This window comes from Pan paniscus, chromosome 8, assembly GCF_029289425.2.
Source record: "Pan paniscus chromosome 8, NHGRI_mPanPan1-v2.0_pri, whole genome shotgun sequence".
Taxonomy (NCBI): domain Eukaryota; kingdom Metazoa; phylum Chordata; class Mammalia; order Primates; family Hominidae; genus Pan; species Pan paniscus.
In genome coordinates, this window is record NC_073257.2 from 135,641,337 (window position 1) to 135,663,888 (window position 22,552).

At 39.6% G+C, this 22,552-nt stretch overlaps 1 protein-coding gene across 2 annotated transcripts in view; it reads right to left on the reverse strand.

Moving 5' to 3' along the window:
- CPXM2 (carboxypeptidase X, M14 family member 2) overlaps positions 1-22,552 on the reverse strand; it is a 147,600-nt gene that overhangs the window by 53,015 nt on the left and 72,033 nt on the right. For both annotated transcript variants that reach the window (XM_003816302.4, XM_034931651.4), the window contains exons 5-6: positions 1,963-2,047; positions 825-975 (exon numbers count right to left, since the gene is read on the reverse strand). In XM_003816302.4, the coding sequence (XP_003816350.1) occupies positions 825-975; positions 1,963-2,047 (236 nt within the window). The remainder of the gene's footprint in view (positions 1-824; positions 976-1,962; positions 2,048-22,552) is intronic.

The window sequence follows — 22,552 nt, forward strand, 5'->3', positions numbered from 1 at the left end:
GAATACTACCTGAGTAAGCATTTACCCAAAGACACAGGCTTCCAAGAGCAGCTACTTCATCAGAAAAAGACTGTCAATGGTTTAGAATGAACTTCTACTCCCTCCTACCCCACCGCCACTACCCAGTGTAATGGTATCTGCCAATGACAAATAAGTGTGTTCTCCCAAATTTCAACATAATTTTCTTTTTTCTCACTTCTGAGTGGTAGGCATCATCTTAAAATCACTATAGGCAAAACTACACTTGGCAAGGGACTTCAGTAGCCCAATTGTTGACTGTTCTTCCCAGTGGGCTTATGGGAAATGTTTACTCATTTTCTTTTTGGTTCACTTATGTTTTCTAAATATTCTACCATAGACATGTATTTTTTTACATAAGAAAACAATTGCTTGGTTTAGTATTACTTTTTATCTTTTTATTTATTTGAGACAGGGTCTCACTCCATTGCCCAGGCTGGAGTGTAGTGGTGCTATTTCGGCTCACTGCAGCCTTCACCTCTGGGCTCAAGTGATCCTCCTGCCTCAGCCTCCCAAGTAGCTGGGACTACAGGCTCACTCCACCATGCCTGGGTAATTTTTACATTTTATTTATTATTTATTTATTTTTATTTTTGTGGAGACAATGTCTCCCTTTGTGGCCCAGGCTGGTCTTGGATTTCCAGACTCAAGTGATTGATTCTGCCTCCTCAGCCTCCCAAAATGCTGGGATTACAGGCATGAGCTACTGTGCCTGGTCTGCTTAGTTTATTTTTATTTGTCTTGGCTGGGCATCTGTTTTCCATCAGTGCTCCCACCCTGCAGGAAGCACAGGAGGGTGAACTCACCTGGCAGTGGGCAGCCCAGGATCTCCATTCTCATGCAGATGCTCCCGTTATCAAACCAGGACTGAGGGTTTATGCGGATGTAGCGGGCCACCATGGGGACGGGTAGCTCATTGAGAACAGGGATCTCCTTCTCACTGTTTCCCTCAAATATCTATTTATGCTCATGGGAGAAAAGGAAAATCTTTTAGTGCTTAATTACCAAGGGATAAAAAGTCAGAATTCACTCATTCAACAAGACTTTATTGAGGAAAACCTAATATATGCTGTGCATTGAAAAGAAAAAAAAAAAAAAAGAAATGAATCAGGCCTGGATCCTGCCCTCAGGAAGCCTCCATCTAGTTGGTATGCAGGGAGTGGGGCTGGTAATTATATACTGTAGAAAAAATCTATCGGTGTCACGGCAAAAGGACAACTAGAGAGCTTTGGGATTTCAGAAGATGGAGAGGACCAGGCAAAGTTTTGGGGAAGAGGGGCTGTTTGAACTGGCATTGAAGGAAAGCTATTTAGATCTGTAGGGATGAGAGGGTATCCAGAGAAAATGAACAATGAGTGCAGAAGCCTAAATATTGGATTCATAGGCAGAAAAGCAGCTGTTTCACTTGTACAAGGACACAGGACTCTGTGTAGGGGGTAAGAATGATAAAGAAGGTTGAAAAAGGAGGCCACAGTCAAGACTAGTCAGACTGTGTAAGACATTGGATACCATGCTAGGAATATGCACTTGAGAATCTGAGGAAGAGAGTGACAGGATCAGGACTAAGCTGGAGCTAATCATGGAACTAAAAGGCCAAGGTCACGAAATGAAGTTAGGAAACTATTAAGAACAGCTGCAAGGGGCCCTAGCATGCCCCATGCATGCAACTTCCAGGGCTAACTTGCAAATTACATAAGAGGCTGCATTCCTGCAGTTGCCTGATGGGAGTAAATAAAGGCTGAATTTTACATTAGCTCTAAATGTGTGTCACTTGCTGCTGGGCTTCAGGGCAGGGAAGGGGTCTCTGTCCATCAGACTGTTGTGGTAGGTTTGAGTTGACACAGAATCCACAAATCTCCAAAGAGTTGATCATACATTGCCTCTCTTTGCAAAACCCCACCCAGCCAGGAAGAAAGGCATGGTTAAATGGAGGATGAGACTCACCATGTCTCCAGATCCATTCTTAACAGTGACCCACGTGTGGCTGTCATTGCTCACCATGACCTTATAGGATGTCACCCAGTCACTCCTATGAGAAAATAAAACATCATTAGGACTACACACTTTAAAATGTTTGTTCTTCCATGAAGAGGTTTAGAAGTGAGGAGAGCAGGTGCCAGAGGCAGATGGCACTGGGTCAAACCCTGGCTCCAGGACATTTACAGCTCTGTGACCTCAGCCAGGTAACTAACTGACCCACCTATGCCACTATATATTCATCCATAATAAGGGAATCATAAAAGCATCAACCTTAAAGAATTAATGTAAGCCTCAGTTTAATGCCCTTTAATCACTTAGAACAAGGCCTAGCCCCTAGTAATCACTAACCGTTGATCACAGATGTAAAGATATACAAATGTGTATGTATCTTTTTGCATTGAACACCTACATCACACCCAAGAAGCTCAGTCGAAAAATAATCTGGGTAAAGGTTGCAAACTGGTCTAAACATTTTGGTTAGGAAGCTGATTTGGGAATGTAACAAATGAGATTTTATCAATCACAAAAATAAAATGTTGAGTCTCTAAGAGATACTGAGTTTCTCCTTGGCTGTCACAGCCACACAGACAATCCCCACCCCAGGAAGAATCCAGTGATAGCTGGACCCAAATAAATACCCCCATCATCACACCCTACTGCACAGAAATTTCTGGGGGTAAATTAGCCATAATTTGACTTTCCAGAGTGGAGGTTAACCTGATAGCCTTGGCAAGAAAAGTGACCTACACCTGTTTTTCTCTCTGCCTCAGTTTTTTATAATATTAGTTGTTGAACAATATAGGAAAGTCTTCCTGAGTACACCCCCTCTTTTAACTTTTTAAATATTGGAACTAAGAAGCAATTTACTAGTTTTTTGGGTTTTTTTTGTTTTGTTTTGTTTTGTTTTTTTTAGAAAATTCTGCCCATTGAAGTATTTGGAATCCTTTTCCTACTTGCCTGCTTGCCCTCAGGATTCAGATCTATCCAAATAAAGTTTTGAGTTTCCTGTCTGAATTTATACTGCCCAGTAGAGTTTATTTCAAAAGAACAGCTGGTTCTATGCATTCTGGTTCATCCGACTGACTTGTCATGAAAATGATTCTTAGGTGATTTTATACATGCTTGGAAACAAACCCTCATCTCACACCTTCTCTTCTTCTCCTCTCTCCTCCCCACCAGCTCTGTCTGAATACCCGTTAGAAGCCAGAATCGATCACACACCACATTCCTCCTCTGAGAGTCACCAGTTTGAGCCCAGGGCTGGGGAGGGAGATGCATTAGCATTGCCTTAACAAGAAAAGCACCTCGGCAACAGCTCCTTCCTTTGCCCTGGAAAATTATCCACACCCAAAATAGCAACCTGTTTCCCACATACAAATAATTTCCGAATGACTTGTAGCTGCCGTTCCTTTGCTGCCTGTTTTTCAGCTGATAAGGCCCGAGGGTGATACAGCAAGACAGACAACAGAGGCGGGAGCTGTATCCTGCCGAGATAGAGGTGATGAATGTAGGAAACCCCTAGGTCAAGAGAAGCACAAGACAATAAGAGGGGAGTAGAGAGAAAAATAAAAAGAAGTTCTCCAAAGAAAAAGGAGAGGGCAGGGAAAAAAAGGAAATGAAAGCCAAGTCATAATTTCTCAAACTCAAAAAAAAATAAGAATACCAATCCCCTACTTATGTTTGAATCGTAATTGTTTCTATGGCTCAGAACTATCTTCTGAACTGCAAAGCTACATCATATCCTCCTGCCTAGTTCACCCCTCCACTTAAAGTCTCTGCGACATCTCAAATTTAACTTGCTTTAAACGAACTGATTCACGCCTTCCGCTCTACACTCTGACGTGACAGTCCACCAGAGGCCCTGCCCCAGGAAAGGTACTGCCATTCACCCAGGGAGACCAAAATCCCAGTGTTAGCCTGGGTGTCCCACCTTCCCTTCCTCCCTGATACGGTTTGGCTGTGTCCTCACCCACATTTCATTTTGAATTGTAGCTCCCATAATCCCCACATGTTGTTGGGGGGACCCAGTGGGAGGTAATTAAATCATGGGGGCAGGTTCTTCCCATCTCATTCTCATGATAGTGAATAAGTCTCACAAGACCTGATGGTTTTGTAAAGAGCAGTTTCCCTGCACATGCTCTCTTGCCTGCCGCCAGGTGAGACATGACTGCTCCTCTTTCGCTTTCCACCGTGATTGTGAGGCCTCCTCAGCCATGTGGAACTGTGAGTCCATTAAATCTCTTTATAAGTTACCTAGTCTCGGGTATTTCTCCATAGCAGTATGAAAACAGAATAACACATTCCCCTATATTGAATCCATCACCAAGTTCTGTCAATTTTAACTCCCACATTTTCAAGAATGTATCCAACTCTCTCCACCTCCCCTGCCACCACCCCAGTTCACTCTCTCAGGCCCCCTGGCATCTAAATTGCTCCCCCATCTATCTTGCAGGCAAGAGCTTACTTTTCTAATGAAATATTATCATGTCATCCCTGCTAAAAATAGCTCTTATTTTAAGTATTCTTATATTAAATATTATGCCATCTTAGTATTAACAAAATCCTCATCACGTTCTACGAGACCCTTGCTTGCCTTGTGTTCTCTGTGTTCTTTCTTTCAATTCCTGATACTGTTTATACTCTCTCTTGCCCCAGGGCCTTTGCACATACTGCTGCATCTGTTTGAACTCCTCCTCTTCTCTCCGCCTCTGTCTGCCTTTAAATTATTCAGACCCCATACCAAGTAAAAAAAGCCAGTCTTAACCCTTCAATCTAGCCAATTTCTTTCTTATATGCTTTCTTTCATAGTTTAATTCAGTTTGTAATTTCATACTCCTTTCTGGAATTACTTGATACTGTCGTTCTCTCCCACGGACGTATAAGCATCTCACAGATGGAGGAAGGAGGGCACATGGCACTTGGAGGACAGAAAGGATGCTGGTGCCCCAGGAGAGCAGAGGAAGGGACAGGGGAGCAGAGGCCAGGGCATGGTAGGCTCTTAGGCCATTTGATAGGAGTGGAACTTCCTCTGCCAGGCAGTAGGGAGCTACCCCTCTTGAAGTTCGCCAAGGGTGGTCAAAGTACCTGAACACCAATTAGAAAGTATCCTCTACTTCCAAAAGTTCCACCATAATAGAATGCTTGCCAATCAGAGGCTGTCTTTGTTTTTTCCCTGTTTAGAAAACTAACTCCCCTTTCTACCGCCTTTGAACCACTGCTGAAATAAGCGTGATCACAGATGGGTCCTCTTGTCATAGGTTTGTGAAGGCTTTGTTCATTTTGTTTCAGACCTAGTTTCGTCTTTGATAATTCTTATCATTGCTTATAATTATGCTTTATTCATTCTCACTGCGTTCTACTACTCTACTCTGAGAACAGACACCACAATTTATTTATCCATTTTATTGCTAATGGGGATTTGAGTAGTTTCCAGTTTGGATTATTAGGAAGAGTGCTTCTGTGAACATTCCTGCATGTATATTTTAGTGAATTTATACAAAATTCTGTTTGGTGTATAATTAGGAGTGGAATTGCTAGGTCATAGGGTCAGAGGGTAGACATGTTCACATACCTACGTTCAGCCGCATTATTTTCCAAAGTAATTATACCTATTTGTACTCAGACCAGCAATAAACAAGAGTCTGGTTATTCCATGCTCTTATTGACACTTGTTATTATCTTCCTTTTTTATTTTAGCCATTCTTGATGGATGTATCCTTTTATCTCATTGTTGATTTATTTTAAGTTACTTGGTGACTAATGAAGTTCGATATTTTGTATGTTCATTGGGTATTTGAACACCATCTTTTGAGAAGTGCCTACTCAAGTTTTCCCCCTTTTTCAATTAAGTTGTCTGTCTTTCTCACATTGATTTATAGAGCTCTTTATACATTCTAGATATGAGTTGAATATATACATATATTGCAAACGTCTCCTCCAATTTGTCTTCCTTTTCATCCTCTTTGTAGTATCTTTTTTTTTTTTTTTTTTTTTTGAGACAGCGTTTTGCTCTGTCACCCAGACTGCAGCCTCCCAGGCTCAAGCAATTCACCCACCTCAGAGCCTCCCAAGTGGCTGGGACTACAGGCATGCACCACCATACCCAGCTAATCTTTGTATTTTGTTTGTTTGTTTTTGTAGAGATGGGGTTTTGCCATGTTGCCCAGGCTTGTCTCAAAATCCTGGGCTCAAGTGATCTACCCACCTTGGCCTCTCAGAGTGCTGGGATTACAGGTGTGTGCCACCATGCCCAGCCTGTGGTATCTTTTGATGAAAAAAAAGTCTTAATATAATCCAATCTTAGCCATTTTTTTCTTTATGGCTTTCAGTATTTTTGTTCTTTTCAATAAATTTTTGCCTACTCCAAGATGATAAAGATATTAACTGATGTTTCTTCTAAAAAACTTTATTGCTTTACCTTTCACATTTAAGATCTGCAATCCATTTGGAGTTGATTACCATATAGTGTGACGCGTCAAGATACATGGTTTTCTTCTGTTTTTTTTGTTTTTGTTTTTGTTTTTTTGAGACAGAGTCTCTCTCTGTCACTCAGGCTGGGGTGCAGTGATGCCATCTCAGCTCACTGCAACCTCTGCCTCCTGGGTTCAAGCGATTCTCCTGCCTCAGCTTCCTAAGTATCTGGGACTACAGGCACGTGCCACCACGCCCAGCTAATTTTTTGTATTTTTAGTAGAGAGGGGGTTTCATCATGTTTGCCAAGATGGTCTCGATGTCCTGACCTCATGATCTGCCTGCCTCAGCCTCCCAAAGTGCTGGGATTTACAGGCATGAACCACCGCACCCAGCGCAAGATACATGGTTTTCTATATGGGCTTCCAGCTGACCTAGAACCATTTATATGGTTATTTTCCTATTGCACCAGAGTGGAAATTTGCTATAAATCATGTGACTGTATATGTGTAGGTATGTTTCTGGATGCTCTATTCTGTTCTGTTGGTCTACTTCTTATCCTATCCTAAATCTGTCTTAATGTCTATTGTTTTATAATACATCTTTGTATCTGATAGTATATGTTTTCTCACTTTGTTTTTGCTTTTCAAAGTTGCCTTCACTATTCTTAGATCTTTGCAGTCCTATATAAATTTTAAATTCAGCTTGTCAATTTCTAAAACAAAGCCTCTGGATTTTAATTGGGTTAATATTGAATACATACACCAATTTTGGGGGAACTGACCTCTTTACAGTATTAAATCTTTCAATCTATAAACATGGTTTATGATCCTCTTTATTTAGGTCTTCTTTTATTTATCTTTTGCTAGCTTTATTCCTGGGTAGCTGATTTTTTAAATGATTTTACATGGTATCACTTTAAATTTTACTTCCTCCTTATTTGTTGCTGGTATGTAGACACATAGATGCTTTTTATATGTTGACTTTGTACCCAGCTACCTTGCTAATTTTTTAATTAGGTCCAATAGTTTGTGGGCTCCTTTGGATGTTTTTATGGATATGATGCTATCCCAATGACAGTTCTGATTCTTTATTTCCAGTCATTAGGTCCTCTATTTCTTCTTCTTGTCTTATTATACTGGCTAAGATGTTCAGTCCAATGCTGAAAGAAGTGAATAACTGACATCCCAGCCTCATTCGTGAGATCCAAGGGAAGGTTTCTATATTTCACCACTGAGTAAGATGCTTCCTGTAGGACTTTTTCTACTTTTTTTCTTTTTTTGTTTGTTTTTATTTTAATCAAGTATGAGTTCATTCTTTTTCACATAACAACAGAGTCTGGATGTTTGATGCTGCTGGCACTTATTCAGCTAGTCGACTGTGTAAGAACTCAGTTTTCATACTCATTATCTCCAAGTTCTACGTGGATGTGGCAAGAGGACTTATTACACATTCATTTTACATACTTGTCATCTCAGAGTTCTAAGAGGACATCATCTGCTTTCATTCTTCATATTGTCTCAGAGTTCTAACAAAACATCAAGATGTTTTCATTTTCATATGTATTGTCTTTAGGTTGTAACAGAGTTGTTTCAGCTCTGTATCATGTCAACATTCAAAAATATTAAATCAATTATAAATATTATAAATTATAAATTTTTAAAATGACTTATGTCCTTCCTGGTGCATTCTTTAAGTTTGATTTACGATTCTTTTTATATAGCTTCTTGAGGTCACTGATTGTCAGTTTTTCTTCTTTTCTAATATAGCATTTCAGGTTATAATGTTCCCTCTGAGCACTCTTTAGTTTCACGCCATAAATTTCGATAGGTCATATATTCTTTGTCATTTAGTTCAAAATATTAATTCTTATTGTGATTTATTCTTTGATTATGAACTATTTAGAAGTGTGTTGTTTAATGTCTAGGTACTAGATATTTTCCAGTTACTTTTTTATTACTGATTCCTAGTTTAATTCCGTTGTGGACAGAGAACATACTTTAAATCATGTCAGCCCTTTGGTTTCTCTTGAGGTTTCACTTATGGCTCAGTATATGGTCAACTTTGGCAAATGTTCTATGTGCACTTGAAAACAATATCGGCTCTGTAATTGTTGGATGCAATGTTCCATACAAATAATTTTGATCACTCAAAATTGATCACTGCCAATATTAAGATTGGAAAAAAAATCACAAAATAATCAGATTTTGATTACTAGTTTCTCTTTATTGACTTATTAGTTATACACTCACAATATTCTTTTCATAATTCTCTTAAGATTACAATATGCATCCTTGATTACTACAATCTTATTCAAATGATAATTTCTTCTACTTCCATGGTAATGCCAGAACTTCACAACACTTCAAGTCCATTTACTCCTCCAGCTTTTGCATTATTTTGGAATCCATTTCCAATTCCATATGTATTTTAAATTTTATTAAATATTCCTACTACTGTTGTGTGTAGTTAATGATTATAAACCTACTCATTTATCCTTTCTGGTATTCTTCATTAATTTTGCATTTCCACGTTTCCATCTGAGATCATTTTCTTTCTGCTTGAAGAGCGCCTTTGCTATTTCTTTTAAACCAAGTATGCTGATAGTACGCTTTTTCAGTTTCTGTTGTCTGAATATGGCTTCTTCATTTCATCATTTTTGAATGATATTTTTGTTGGGAATTCTAGATTGATGTTTATTTTCTTTCAGCACTTAAAAATTTTGATTTTATTGGCTTGTGAGGCATTGTTTTTCTGTATAAACACACACATGTTGAAACTACTGTTGTGGCATTGAGTAAACGTGCAATAAGAGTATGAGTAGAAAAATGAGTGTCAGCCATTTTAGCTTGAATCCAGCTTTGTTGTTTACTAACTACATAAGCTTGGCAAGCTACCTAGCCTTTGAAAATAATAAAGTTATCTACATAGAGATTATATATTAATGTATGAATTGAGAGATGTTATAGTATACTGGTTAATACCCCAGGCTTTGACATTAAGAAGGCTGTATTAGTCCATTCTCACATTGCTATAAAGATCCTACCCGAGACTAGGTAATTTTTAAAGGAAAGATGTTTAATTGGCTCACAGTTCTGCATGGCTGGGGAGGCATCAAGAAACTTACAATCATGGTGGAAAGCAAAGGGGAACAAGGCACATCTTACATGGCGGCAGGAGACAGAGAGAGAGTACAGGAGAAACTGCCACTTATGAAACCATCAGATTTCATGACAACTCACTATCATGAGAACAGCATGGGGGAAACTGCCCCCATGATCCAGTCACCTCCCACCATGTCCCTCCCCTACACGTAGGGATTACAATTCAAGATGAGATTTGGGCGGGGACACAGAGCCAAACCATATCAAAGACCAAACTGAAATTCTAGTTCTTCCACTTACTAGCTGCAACCCATGTGATAGCAGTGTGTCTACTGAGCCCCAGCTGTAAGATAAGGTAACAACTCTACCTCCTTGTATAGTGACTAGGGATTGAATGGGGTAATGCAAGTAGTCTGAGCACAGTGCCTGGCACGTAGTAACTGTTCCATAAATATGAGCTGTTAATAAGAACACAGAAATTATACACTGTCAGATGCCATACCAACATACAGGATTACTATTAAAGTTGAACTGGGACATAATTCAGATGCTCCCTCCAAACACTTCCAGGGTGTGGATCTTCACATTTACCCCTTTGTGCCCTAGTAATGGAAATGTTCTGTCATTGCCATAAGGAAATTAATAATTAATTAAATCTTCATTAAAATAATGCAGGCTGATAATCCAGGGTGATAGAAGAGATACTTGCCAATCTGCATGATGTTGTGGGAGGACTGAATTGTGTCTTAAAGCTCTACCTACATGAAAAGGTTAAAGCATTATGGGATGTGTGGTTAAGTCCTGCTCCTCTCCCTGCAGCTACTAGCTTCTGGGAATACAAAGGTAACTTATACAACATTCCTTTACTCAAGGTTTTTACAGGTTGATGATGAAGACAAGGAAGTAATCTGGAAATTTCAAGAGAGTGTGATCAAGTGCTGTGATGAGACAAGTACAGCAAGTCGTGGGAGGGCAGAGGAAGTCTGCGTGGCTTAGATGGAAAAGGAGGCGGGGCAGGTTCGTGAATGAACATAGTCCTGATCTAACATAAAAGCTGATTATGTTATTCTTTTGTGACAGGCAAATCCATTGTTATTAAAGAGGCTCAGAAGACTGAAGCTATAATGTCACTGTTTCCTGGTCTTCTAATCTTCAGGGAAAGTTTAAAAACCATGGCACTGTTGTGGCTTTTTTCCACTTTCCTCAAATAGATTATTCCACATCACAAAACCACTTTGACATTTAATTCTCTGCAACTGGAGGTTACGAACTCCAAGCAATGTAGTCCAAATAAAGAAAGGTTTGTGTCAAAGATTTCTTGACTGTGGAATGAGGAGAGGCTTCTATGGGCTGCAGCCATCTCCCTCACTTAAAAAATTTAAAAACAAAACAAAATACCTTTATATGATATTACCACATTGCCCTCCAATCCAGCCTTCCTTCAAATCAGAAAAACAGAGGATGCAGGCCATAATAGAAAAAGCTGGAATATATTTAGACATTTTACTATATGATGCTAATATGGTTTAATTAAAAACAAAGAATACCTATCATTAACAAAAAGAAAGATTAATTGCTTATAGAGCCTTCTACTAGTGTACAACTAGTTTCTGGTGACATCAAAACAAATGCTTAAAACCATCAGTGGGTTTGTGAGCAAGTAAAGAAACTCTCCAATTGGGCAAACAAAAACAACAGCAACAACAACAACAAAAACCAGCTGTTAGCTGAAAAAAAGAATAGTGAGTAATGCACAAACACAAACGCCAGGGTCGCCCCAGGGAAAATGCATCTAACAGTGCCAGGATCAGAGTACTAAGCCTGAGGACCATCGAAAGCTAGGGAAGCTGAACTTGAGACTTTTCCAGGACTCTCAAAAGTGGCTAAAAGATCTCAGCACAGTTGTATCCACTGGTTCCCAACAGAAGCACACATGAATCCCCTCAAAAGAAAAGAATCTTCAACATAGGCTCTTGGAGGTTTCAGCAGGTACAATTAAGTAATTACTGAGTCAAGAACAATTATTTATACAATTTTTAAAAAATCATTAAACCCATAAGAAAATATTCTCCATGAGAAAAAGGCAGCATAAACAAAAAGCAACAAACCTAGGTCCCAAAGAACTTCTGATTTTGTAATTATCACATTTTTAAATTTTCCTTTAGCAAAGATTTATATAGTACCTAGCACATCAGATGCCTTTGGAAGCACTTCACAAATACTGTAATCCCCCCTTATCCATGGTTTCCTTTTCTACAGACTGTAGTAACTTTAAGTCTGAAAATATTAAATGGAAAATTCCAGAAATGAACAATTCATAAGTTTTAAACTGCACCATTTTGAGTAGCATGGTGAAATAGCACGGCATCCTACATCATCCTGCTCAGGACGTGAATCACCCCTTTGTCTAGCACATCCATGCTGTATAGGCTACCTGCCCATTAGTCACTTAGTGGCCTTCTCAGTTATCAGATCGACTGACATGATATGGCAGTGCTTATAACCTTTATTTTATTTAAGAACGGCCCCAAAGTGCAAGAAGTAGGGATGCTGGCAATTCAGACATATGAAAGAGAAGCCATAAAGTGTTTCCTTTAAATGAAACGGTGAAAGTTCTCAACTTAATAATGAAAGAAGAAAAAATAGGGTATGCTAAGATTGCTAAGATCTATAGTAAGAACCAATCTTCTGTCAGTGAAATTGTGAAGAACAAAAAAGAAATTGATGCTAGTTTTGCTGTTGCACCTCAAACTGCAAAAGTTAGTCATAGTGCATGATAAGTACTTAGTGAAGATAGAAAAGGCAGTAATTTGTGTTTGTTATGTGCCAGGTCCCACTCTAAGATATATAAATAGATATAAATACACTCATGTAAATAGATATAGATACACTCACATATATACATATATAGATATAGATACATACACACACATACATATACATAAATTGACTTAAGTATGACTACAATGCTATGAGGTAGGTATTATTATCTCCGTTTTACAGATGAAGAACCTGAGACACATAGGTATCCTATTATTGTTAAGGAAGTATTAACTTATTAAAAATTAATAAGATATTTCTTTCAATTTTGCTTAGTATACTTGGTAAAATTCCAGGAGTAAAAACTGAAATAACAGAGTGTTTTATGCAAAATCAGCATAATGGAAAAACCAAGCAAGGTGAGAAAACTCAGATTATATAAAAGACAACTAAAAAGAATAACAGAGAGAAAGCATAAATAAATCAAATTATAAAAGCTATCACCACAAATATAAATAGATTAGTTAATAGATCATTAAGTTGGATTAAAAATTACCAATATACTGTTCATAGGAAACAGACCCAAAATGTAAGAAAGTTGAAATTAATGGAAGAACTATCCATAAAAGCAAATACTAAAAGAAAACTAAGGTAGCTATAATAATAACAGACAAAATATATTTTAAGACTAAAAGCATTATTAGAGATAAAGACAGTCATTACATTATTATAAAAGATTCAGTTTGCCAGGAATAAAATAACAATTTTAGATTGTATGCACCTAATACAGGAGCTCCAAAAATATAAGCAAAAAGTAAAATAAAATAAAAATCAGTATAAGTAAAAACTGACAAATCCATCAGCATAGAAGAGTACTAACATTCCTCTCTCAATTATTGTTTTAAAAAGGCAACAAAAATAGCAAAAATATACAAGATTTTAATAAAATAAAAACCTTGATGTAATGAATATACATAGAACTCAGAACACAAAAGTTAGAGAATATTCATTTCTTAAGCATACATACAACATTTATCAAACTATGTAATTATCCATAAAGGTAAAAACATTTCTAAAATAGAATTAATAAGAGAGTTCAGCAAGATGGCTGGACATAAGCCAATACACAAAAAATTAATTACATTTCTATACACCGGCAGCCAAAATAATGTACTTACACTTACAAATAAAATAAAGATGTGCAAGATATTTATGGAGGAAACTTTAAATTTTTATTGAATAACATTTTAAAAGACATACATAAGTGGGGATCTATACCATGTTCATTGATAGGAAGATACTGGAAATGTGTCAATTCTTTCCAAAAATCTCAATTGCATTTTCAAGAAACTTCACAAACTGATTCTAAAATGTATAGGAAAGAATAAAGCCCAAAATAGCCAAGATACTTTATGAGAAAAAGAAACAGTAGAGTATTGTCCTATCAAGATATTGAAGCTTATTATTATAAAGCTTTAAGACACTGTGATAATGGTGTATGAATAGACAAATTTATAAATGTAAGAGAATTGAGAGCCCAGAAACAGACCCATGCATATATAAAACCTGCAAGAGATCTCTAGCATATCAATTTTAAATAAATGAACTATTAAATAAATGATCTCAATGCAACTGAATATTAATATAGAAAAAAACTAAAACTGGACCCTATACCCAACATTTTTCACAAAATCATTTCTTTTTTTTTTCTTTTTTCTTTTTTTTTTTTATTATACTTTAAGTTCTAGGGTACATGTGCACAACATGCAGGTTTGTTACATATGTATACATGTGCCATGTTGGTGTGCTGCACCCATTAACTCGTCATTTACATTAGGTATATCTCCTAATGCTATCCCTCCCGCCTCCCCTCACCCCACGACAGGCCCTGGTGTGTGATGTTCCCCTTCCTGTGTCCAAGTGTTCTCATTGTTCAATTCCCACCTATGAGTGAGAACATGTGGTGTTTGGTTTTTTGTCCTTGCAATAGTTTGCAGAGAATGATGCTGACTGGATTAGCTACTTAAATGTGACAAGCGAAACTTAAAACTTAAAAAACCTGAATAACAAATAGAAGAATAAGTTCATAACCATGGAGTTTGGAAGAAATTTATATATAAAACACAACCAGTCAAATCATAAAAGACAAATAAACTGAAGTACATTAAAATTTAAAACTTTTGCTTATTAAAAAACATCATCAAGAAAGCAGTAAAAGAAATTCTAAGCTGAGAGAATCTATTTTGAGCACATTTAGCTGGCAAAAGATTAATATTGAGAATATATTTTAAAAATTCTATAAATCAATGAGGCAAAGAAAAAGCACACAATGTAAATGGAGAAACATGACAAATATTTCACAGCAAAGGTAACTAAACGGCAAATAAACATAGGAAAGGAAGTTCAACCCTGTTAGTGGTTACGGAAATGCAAGTTTCTCTAAGGACATCAGTGAAAGATAATGCTTTACACCTTTTACATTGAAAAGTAAGAATAGCAATGCCAAATGTTGGTAAACATGTTTCACAATAAAAACCTTAAAGAAGACTATGACAATCACCTTAGACAGCAAATGTCATTGTCCTGTTAAACTACCATTTGCACACCTTCCAACCCAGCATTATACTCCTATGTATATATCATGGGGACTGCTTTGTACAAATGATCCAGGAGACATATACAAGAACGCTAATAGCAGCATTATTCTTAAGAGAAAATTGCAATAATGACAACAGCAACAATAAAAAATCGAAAAGAGGACAATCTAATCTTCATCAAAGAAGAATAGATAAATTGTGGTATACCTGCAAGGTTAAATAGCATTACAAATATATGAACTAAACCCACAGGTAACAACATGGATGATCCTGTGCAGCATAATGTTGAGTGGAAAAAGACAATTCCAAAAGCTACATTCAGTATAAAATCATTTTTATAAAGCCTCAACCAAGAAAAATATTTTTTTCATATGTAATACATATGTGACAAGAGTAGTTTCTAAAGGTAGGAGATTAATTGGTCCCTGATAAGGAGAATGATTCCACTTCTGGGAAGAAGCAGGGGAATCTGGAAAAGGCACAGAGATTATTTCCATCAATCAGAGACTACGCTAACAGGACAATATTCTAGCCCCGGGGTCCCCAACCCCTGGACCATGAACCAGTACTGGTCTGTTGCCTGTTAGGAACTGGGCCACACAACAGAATGTGAGTGAGCATTACCAACTGAGCTCCACCTACTGTCAGATCAGTGGTGGCATTAGGGCATTAGATTCTCACAGGAGCATGAACCCTATTGTGAACTGTGCACATGAGGGATCTAGGTTGCATGCTCCTTATGAGAATCTAATGCCTGATGATCTGAAGTGGAACAGTTTCATCCTAAAACCATCCCTTCCCCATCCCCCATCCCCACCATCTGTATAAAAACTCTTCCATGAAACCGGTCCCTGGTGCCAAAAAGGTTGGGGGCTGCTGTTCTAGCCCTTTAGTTGCATGGCAGGTTCATGAGCATTGGTTTTATTGTAACGCTTAATACCTTACACATATATTATATCCATTCTTTTGTATCCATCAAATACTACATAATGATAAAGCTAAAATATATTTATTTGAATGTTGTACAATAGGCCTACATACAGGAAAATGCCACAACTACCTTTTGTGAGACAGATGTGTGTAAAGATGCCACATTCATCTCTTAAAGATGTTTTATAAGTAAAAAAAATAAGATCTTTGCTCTTGATTTCTTTATGTATAATTTCTTCTTTCCTTGAAAGAGCAACTGTATTAACATTTTCTAATAACAATTCATCTGGCACTTCAGTTTGCAAAATGCTTCCATACACATGATCTTACTTTGTCTAAGAAGAAGCCAAGTTCATCATCAAGGATGTGGTAATTCACTAGGTTGGTAGAAAGAAAGGATCAGATCACTTGTTTCCTATTTCTCCAGACCTGGATGCTCTCTTCCCCTATTCTTTGGTCTTCATCATACTTCTCTTTTCCCTAGGTCCTAGGTATAGGATTTCAATGTTCTCAGATCAATTGCCAACCTTTAGGGGTACTTAAGCAAGTTATCTGGAGCTGCACATGATGCGTAGTAATTGTTCTTGGTTAAAAATTCTTACATCTTAAACCTAAAATTAGCACTTCTCCATCACTTGCATATAATCTCCCTTTCTCAAAACACAGAGGCCACATAATCAATCAGAATTTAAGAAATTGAACACTGAAAGCATAAACTAAACATGAAATCTAGATCTTAGTGAATTTTTCTAATGACTGTAATGTCAGTTGTCTTCAATAATTAGAGACGAGAATCTCAACTTTTGGAAGATGTGCCAAACATGGTGGTGCCCAACAGATATCATAATCTGCTTTAATTATGTCTACCTGGAAACATTGTTTTGTGTGCTTAGCTCTATTGTGGGAGTTACTTTTCCACTTAGACCCTTGTACATGATCACCTTTGGAGCAGATGTGTTGTGCAGCATGACTGTGTACCTTGGCCACAGAGGAATACCTAAAGGTGCACCTGACAGAAACTAGGCCAATCACAGTACCTTGATAATGTGATCACAGTTGATTGGCCTACACTAGACACCTGATCCAATACATTCTTTTCTGGGATTTTGGATTTGAGACTAAGTGGTAGCTGCAGTTATCAGTCTTGACCATTGGGTGCTATGATGGTTAATACTGAGTGTCAACTTGATTGGCTTGAAGGATGCAAAGTATTGATCCTGGGCATGTCTGTGAGGGTATTGCCAAAGGAGATTAACATCTGAGTCAGTAGGCTTGGAAAGACAGACCCACCCTTAATCTGGATGGGCACCATCTAATCAGGGGCCAGTGCAGCTAGAATATAAAGCAGGCAGAAAAATGTGAAAAGACCAGACTGGCCTAGCCTCCCAGCCTACATCTTTCTACTGTGCTGGATGCTTCCTGACCTCGCATATCAGACTCCAAGTTCTTCAGTTTTGGGACTCAGACTGGCTTTCCTTGATCCTCAGCTTGCAGACGGCCTATTGTGGGACACTGTGATCATGTGAGTTAATACTTAATAAACTCCCCTTTATATATCTCTCTATTCTATTAGTTCTGTCCCTCTAGAGAACCCTGACTAATACAGATTTTGGTACTAGGAGTGGTTCTAGAGGAGCAGAATATTAAGGATGGAGTTCTTTCATTGGTTTGGGGGTTTCTGGAGTTGGCTGCTTAATATGATTAGACCCAAAAATGCTAAGGACTCTACTTCTAATAGTATGGACAACACTGATAGTCCTTGTTGTGAACTGTTTAGAGAATTATGCAAAATTTCCAGGTGCAGTGGTTCATGCCTGTAATCCCAGCAATTTGGGAGGCTGAGGTGGACAGATCACCTGAGGTCAGGAGTTCAAGACCAACTTGGCCAACATAGCAAAACCCCATCTCTACTAAAAAATACAAAAATTAGCTGGGTGTGGTGGTGTACACCTGTAGTCCCAGCTACTCAGCAGGTTGAGCTGGGAGGATCACTTGAACCTGGAGGGTGGAGGTTGCAGTGATCCAAGATTGCACCACTGCACTCCAGCCTGAGCTACAGAGTGGGACTTCGTCTAAAAAAGAAAAAAGATTTATGTAAAATAAATACATTTGACACTCCTAATTCATCACTCATGACAGGCAAGGAGTTTAGTGACTCTATACATAATACCTTTGACCATATGTGGAGAACCAAGGGACATAATGAATCTGCTTGGTTGCTCCTAAGTTCAGTGGGCAAAATGATGAAAGAAAATGATGAACTCAGGGATTCTATCTCCCAGCTTCACAAGCTGATACTGAGCCTCAAATCTGCTAAGTTTGCCCTGAGTGACAGCCTTATCTCTGGTAGAGAAAGAGCTGAAATTGTGGAAAAACAGACACAAGCTCTCATCATGTGAGTGGCTGACCTGCAATGAAAGGTGCATGCACAGCCTCATCAGATATTTAGTGTTAAAGTGAGGGCATTCATTGGAAAAGAATGGGATCCTGCAACTTGGCATGGGACGTTTTGGAGGACCCTGATGAAGCTGAGGACACTGAGTTTGTAAACTCTGATGAACCTTTTCTGCCAGAAGGAACAGCTTCCCCATACCCAGTAGTGGCAACATCCCCTCCCCAGCCCATGCTGCCATCAGCCTTTCAACCTTTGTCTGAGGAGATAAACCCTGCGCTGCCTGAGGCAACAGTGATGGCTTCCCCTGAGGCAATTGCCAGGCAAGGTGATGTTGATTCTCCTCAGGAGCCACCCCCAACACCCCTGTTTCCTTCTAGACAGATAATTAAAGTCCCGGCAGGCCCCTAGAGGTGAGGTTAAGAGTGTGACCCATGAGGAGATACACCAGACTTGAAAATACTGCTTGAGTTTTCTAATTTATATATACAGAAATCTGAAGAACAGACATGGGAATGCATAGTAAGGGTGTGGGATTATGGTGGAAGGAATGTAGAGTTGGATCAGACTGAATTTATTGATTTGGGCCACTAAATGGGGACTCTGTGTTTAATGCTGCAGCTCAGGGAGTTAAAAAAGTTCTAACAGTTTATTTGCTTGGTTAGCTGAAATATGGATTAGAAGATGGCCCACTGTGAGGGAGGTGGAAATGTCTGATCTCCCTTGGTCTAGTGTAGAGGAAGGGATCCAAAGGCTTAGGGAGATTGGGATGGTGGAGTGGATTAGTCACTTTAGACCTACTCATCCCAGCTAGGAGGGTCCAGAAGATATACCCTTTACTAATGCCATGCAAAATAGATTTGTGAGGGCAGCAACTGCATCTTTGAAGCTCCCTGGATTCATCCTGTGGTCACTTCCCCAGTGCAAGAATGCATAATTGGCATAGACATACTTAGAAGCTGGCAGAACCCCCACATTGGCTCCCTGGCTGGTAGGGTGAGGGCTATTATGGTGAGAAAGGCCAAATGGAAGCCTTTAGAGCTGTCTCTACCTAGAAAAATAATAAATCAAAAACAGTATCGCATTCCTGGAGGGATTGCAGAGATTAGCGCCACCATCAAGGGCTTGAAAGGTAGTGATTTCCACCACATCCCCATTCAACTCTCCCATTTGGCCTGTGCAGAAAACAGATGGATCTTGGGGAATGACAGTGGATTATCATAAGCTTAACCAAGTGGTGACTCCAATTGCAGCTGCTGTACCAGATGTGGTTTCATTCCTTAAGCAAATTAACACATCTCCTGGTAACTGGTATGCAGCCATTGACTTGGCAAATGCCTTTTTCTCCATTCCTGTCCATAAGGCCCACCAGAAGCAATTTGTCTTCAGCTGGCAAGGCCAGCAATATACCTTTACTGTCCTACATCAGGGGTATATTAACTCTCCGGCTTTGTATCATAATCTTATTTGGAGAGATCTTGATCGCTTTTCACTTCCACAAGATATCACATTGATCCATTACATTGATGACATGACACTGATTGGATCCAGTGAGCAAGACGTAGCAAACACACTGGACTTATTGGTGAGACATTTGCTTGCCAGAGGATGGGGAATAAATTCGACTAAAATTCAGGGAACTTCTACCTCAGAAAAATTTCTAGGGGTCCAGTGGTGTGGGACCTGTCAAGGTATTCCTTCTAAGGTAAAGGATAAGTTGCTGCATTTGGCCCCTCCTACAACCAAGAAAGAGGCACAATGCCTAGTGGGCCTATCTGAATTTTGGAAGCAACACATTCCTCATTTGGGTGTGTTACTCCAGCCCATGTATTGAATGACCCATAAGGCTGCCATTTTTTAGTGGGATCCAGAACAGGAGAAGGCTCTGCAACAGGTCTAGGCTGCTGGGAAAGCTGCTGTGCCACTTGGGCCATATGACCCAGCAGATCCAATGGTGCTTGAGGTGTCAGCGGAAGATAGGGATGCTGTCTGGAGCCTTTGGCAGGCCCCCATAGGTAAATCACAGCAGAGGCCTCTAGGATTTTGGAGCAAGGCCCTGCTATCTTCTGCAAATAATGACTCTCCTTTTGAGAGACAGCACTTGGCCTGTTACTGGGCTTTGGTGGAAACTGAACATTTGTCTATGGGTCATCAAGTCACCATGCGACCTCAACTGTCTATCATGAACTAGGTGCTTTCTGACCCATCTAGTCATAAAGTGGGTCATCCATAGCAGCATTCATCATCAAATAGAAGTGGTATATACGTAATTGGGCTTGGGCAGCTCCTAAAGACACAAGTAAGTTACATGAGGAAGTGGCTCAAATGCCCGTGGTCTCCACTCCTGCCACCCTGCCTTCTCTCCCCCAGACTGCATCGATAGCCTCATGGGGAGTTCCCTATGATCAGTTAACAGAGGAAGAGAAGACTTGGGCCTGGTTCACAGATGGTTTTGGATGATATGCAGGCACCACCCGAAAGTAGACAGCTACAGCACGACAGCACCTTTCTAGGACATCCCTGAAGGACAGCACTGAAGGGAAATCTTCCCAGTGGGCAGAACTTTGAGCAGTGCACCTGGTTGTGCACTTTGCCTGTAAGGAGAAATGGCCAGGTGTGCAATTACATACTGATACATGGGCTGTAGCCAATGGTTTGGCTGGATGGTCAGGGACTTGAAAGAAGCATGATTAGAAAGTTGGTGAAGAGAGGAAGAAATTTCGGGAGGAGGTATGTGGATGGACCTCTCTGAGTAGTCAAAAACTGTGAAGATATTTGTATCCTATGTGAGTGTTCACCAACAGGTGACCTCAGCAGAGGAGGATTTTAATAATCAAGTGGATAGGATGACCCATTCTGTGGACATCACTCAGCATCTTTCCCCAGCCACCCCTGTAATCGCCCAATGGGCCCGTGAACAAAGTAGCCATGGGGGCAGTGATGGAGGTTACGCATGGGCTCAGCAACATGTACTCCCACTCACCAAGGCTGACCTGGCTATGGCCACTGCTGAGTACCCAATTTGCCAGCAGCAGAGACCAACACTAAGCCCTCAATATGGCACCATTCCTCAGGGTGATCAGCCAGCTACCAGGCAGCAGGTTGATTATATTGGACCTCTTTCATCATGGAAAGGGCAGAGGTTCATCCTCACTGGAGTACATGCTTATTGTGGATATGGGTTTGCCTATCCTGCACGCAATGCTTCTGCCAAGACTACCATCTGTGGACTCACAGAATGCCTTATCCACTGTCACGGTATTCCGCACAGCATTGCCTCTGACCAAGGCACTCACTTTACAGCTAAAGAAGTGTGGCAGTGGGCTCCTGCTCATGGAATTCACTGGTCTTACCATGTTCCCCATCATCCTGAAGCAGTTGGATTGATAGAATGGTGGAATGGCCTTTTGAAGTCACAGTTACAACACCAACTCAGTGACAATACTTTGCAGGGCTGGGGCAAAGTTCTCCAGAAGGCCATGTATGCTCTGAATCAGCCTCCAATATATGGTACTGTTTCTCCCATAGCCAGGATTCACAGGTCCAGGAATCAAGAGGTGGAAGTGGAAGTGGCACCACTCACCATCACCCCTAGTGATCCACTAGCAAAATTTTCGCTTCCTGTTCCCACGACATTACGTTCTGCTGGCCTAGAGGTCTTAGCTCCAGAGGGAGGAATGCTGCCACCAGGAGACACAACAATTCCATTAAACTGGAAGTTAAAATTGCCACCTAGATGCTTTGGGCTCCTCCTACCTTTAAGTCAACAAGCTAAGAAGGGAGTTACAGTGTTGGCTGGGGTGATTGACCCAGACTATCAAGATGAAATCAGTCTACCATTCCACAAAGGAAATAAGGGAGAGTATGCATGGACTACGGGAGATCCATTAGGTCGTCTCTTAACTGTGTATTACTGTGCCCTGTGATTAGGGTCAATGGGAAGCTACAACAGCCCAATCCAGGCAGGACTACAAGTGGGCCAGACCCTTCAGGAATGAAGGTTTGGGTCACTCCACCAGGAAAAAAACATGACTTGCTGGGGTGCTTGCTGAAGGCAATGGGAATACAGAATGGGTAATAGAAGAAGGTAGTCATTAATACCATCTACGACCATGTGACCAGCTGCAGAAACAAGATTGTAATTATCATGAGTATTTCCTCCTTCTTTTGTTAAAAACATGCTTGTGCATGTTTACACTTGTACTAAGAAAATACCTTCATTTTATTTCCTTTTTCCTTTATGATATGACATGAGATTTATTGACTTCATATCAGCATTTAAGTATTGTTAACTTTATGTAATAGTATTTGGGCTGGGGATTGGTGCATTTCCGGTTGTACAAAGGATAGTGGTATTATGT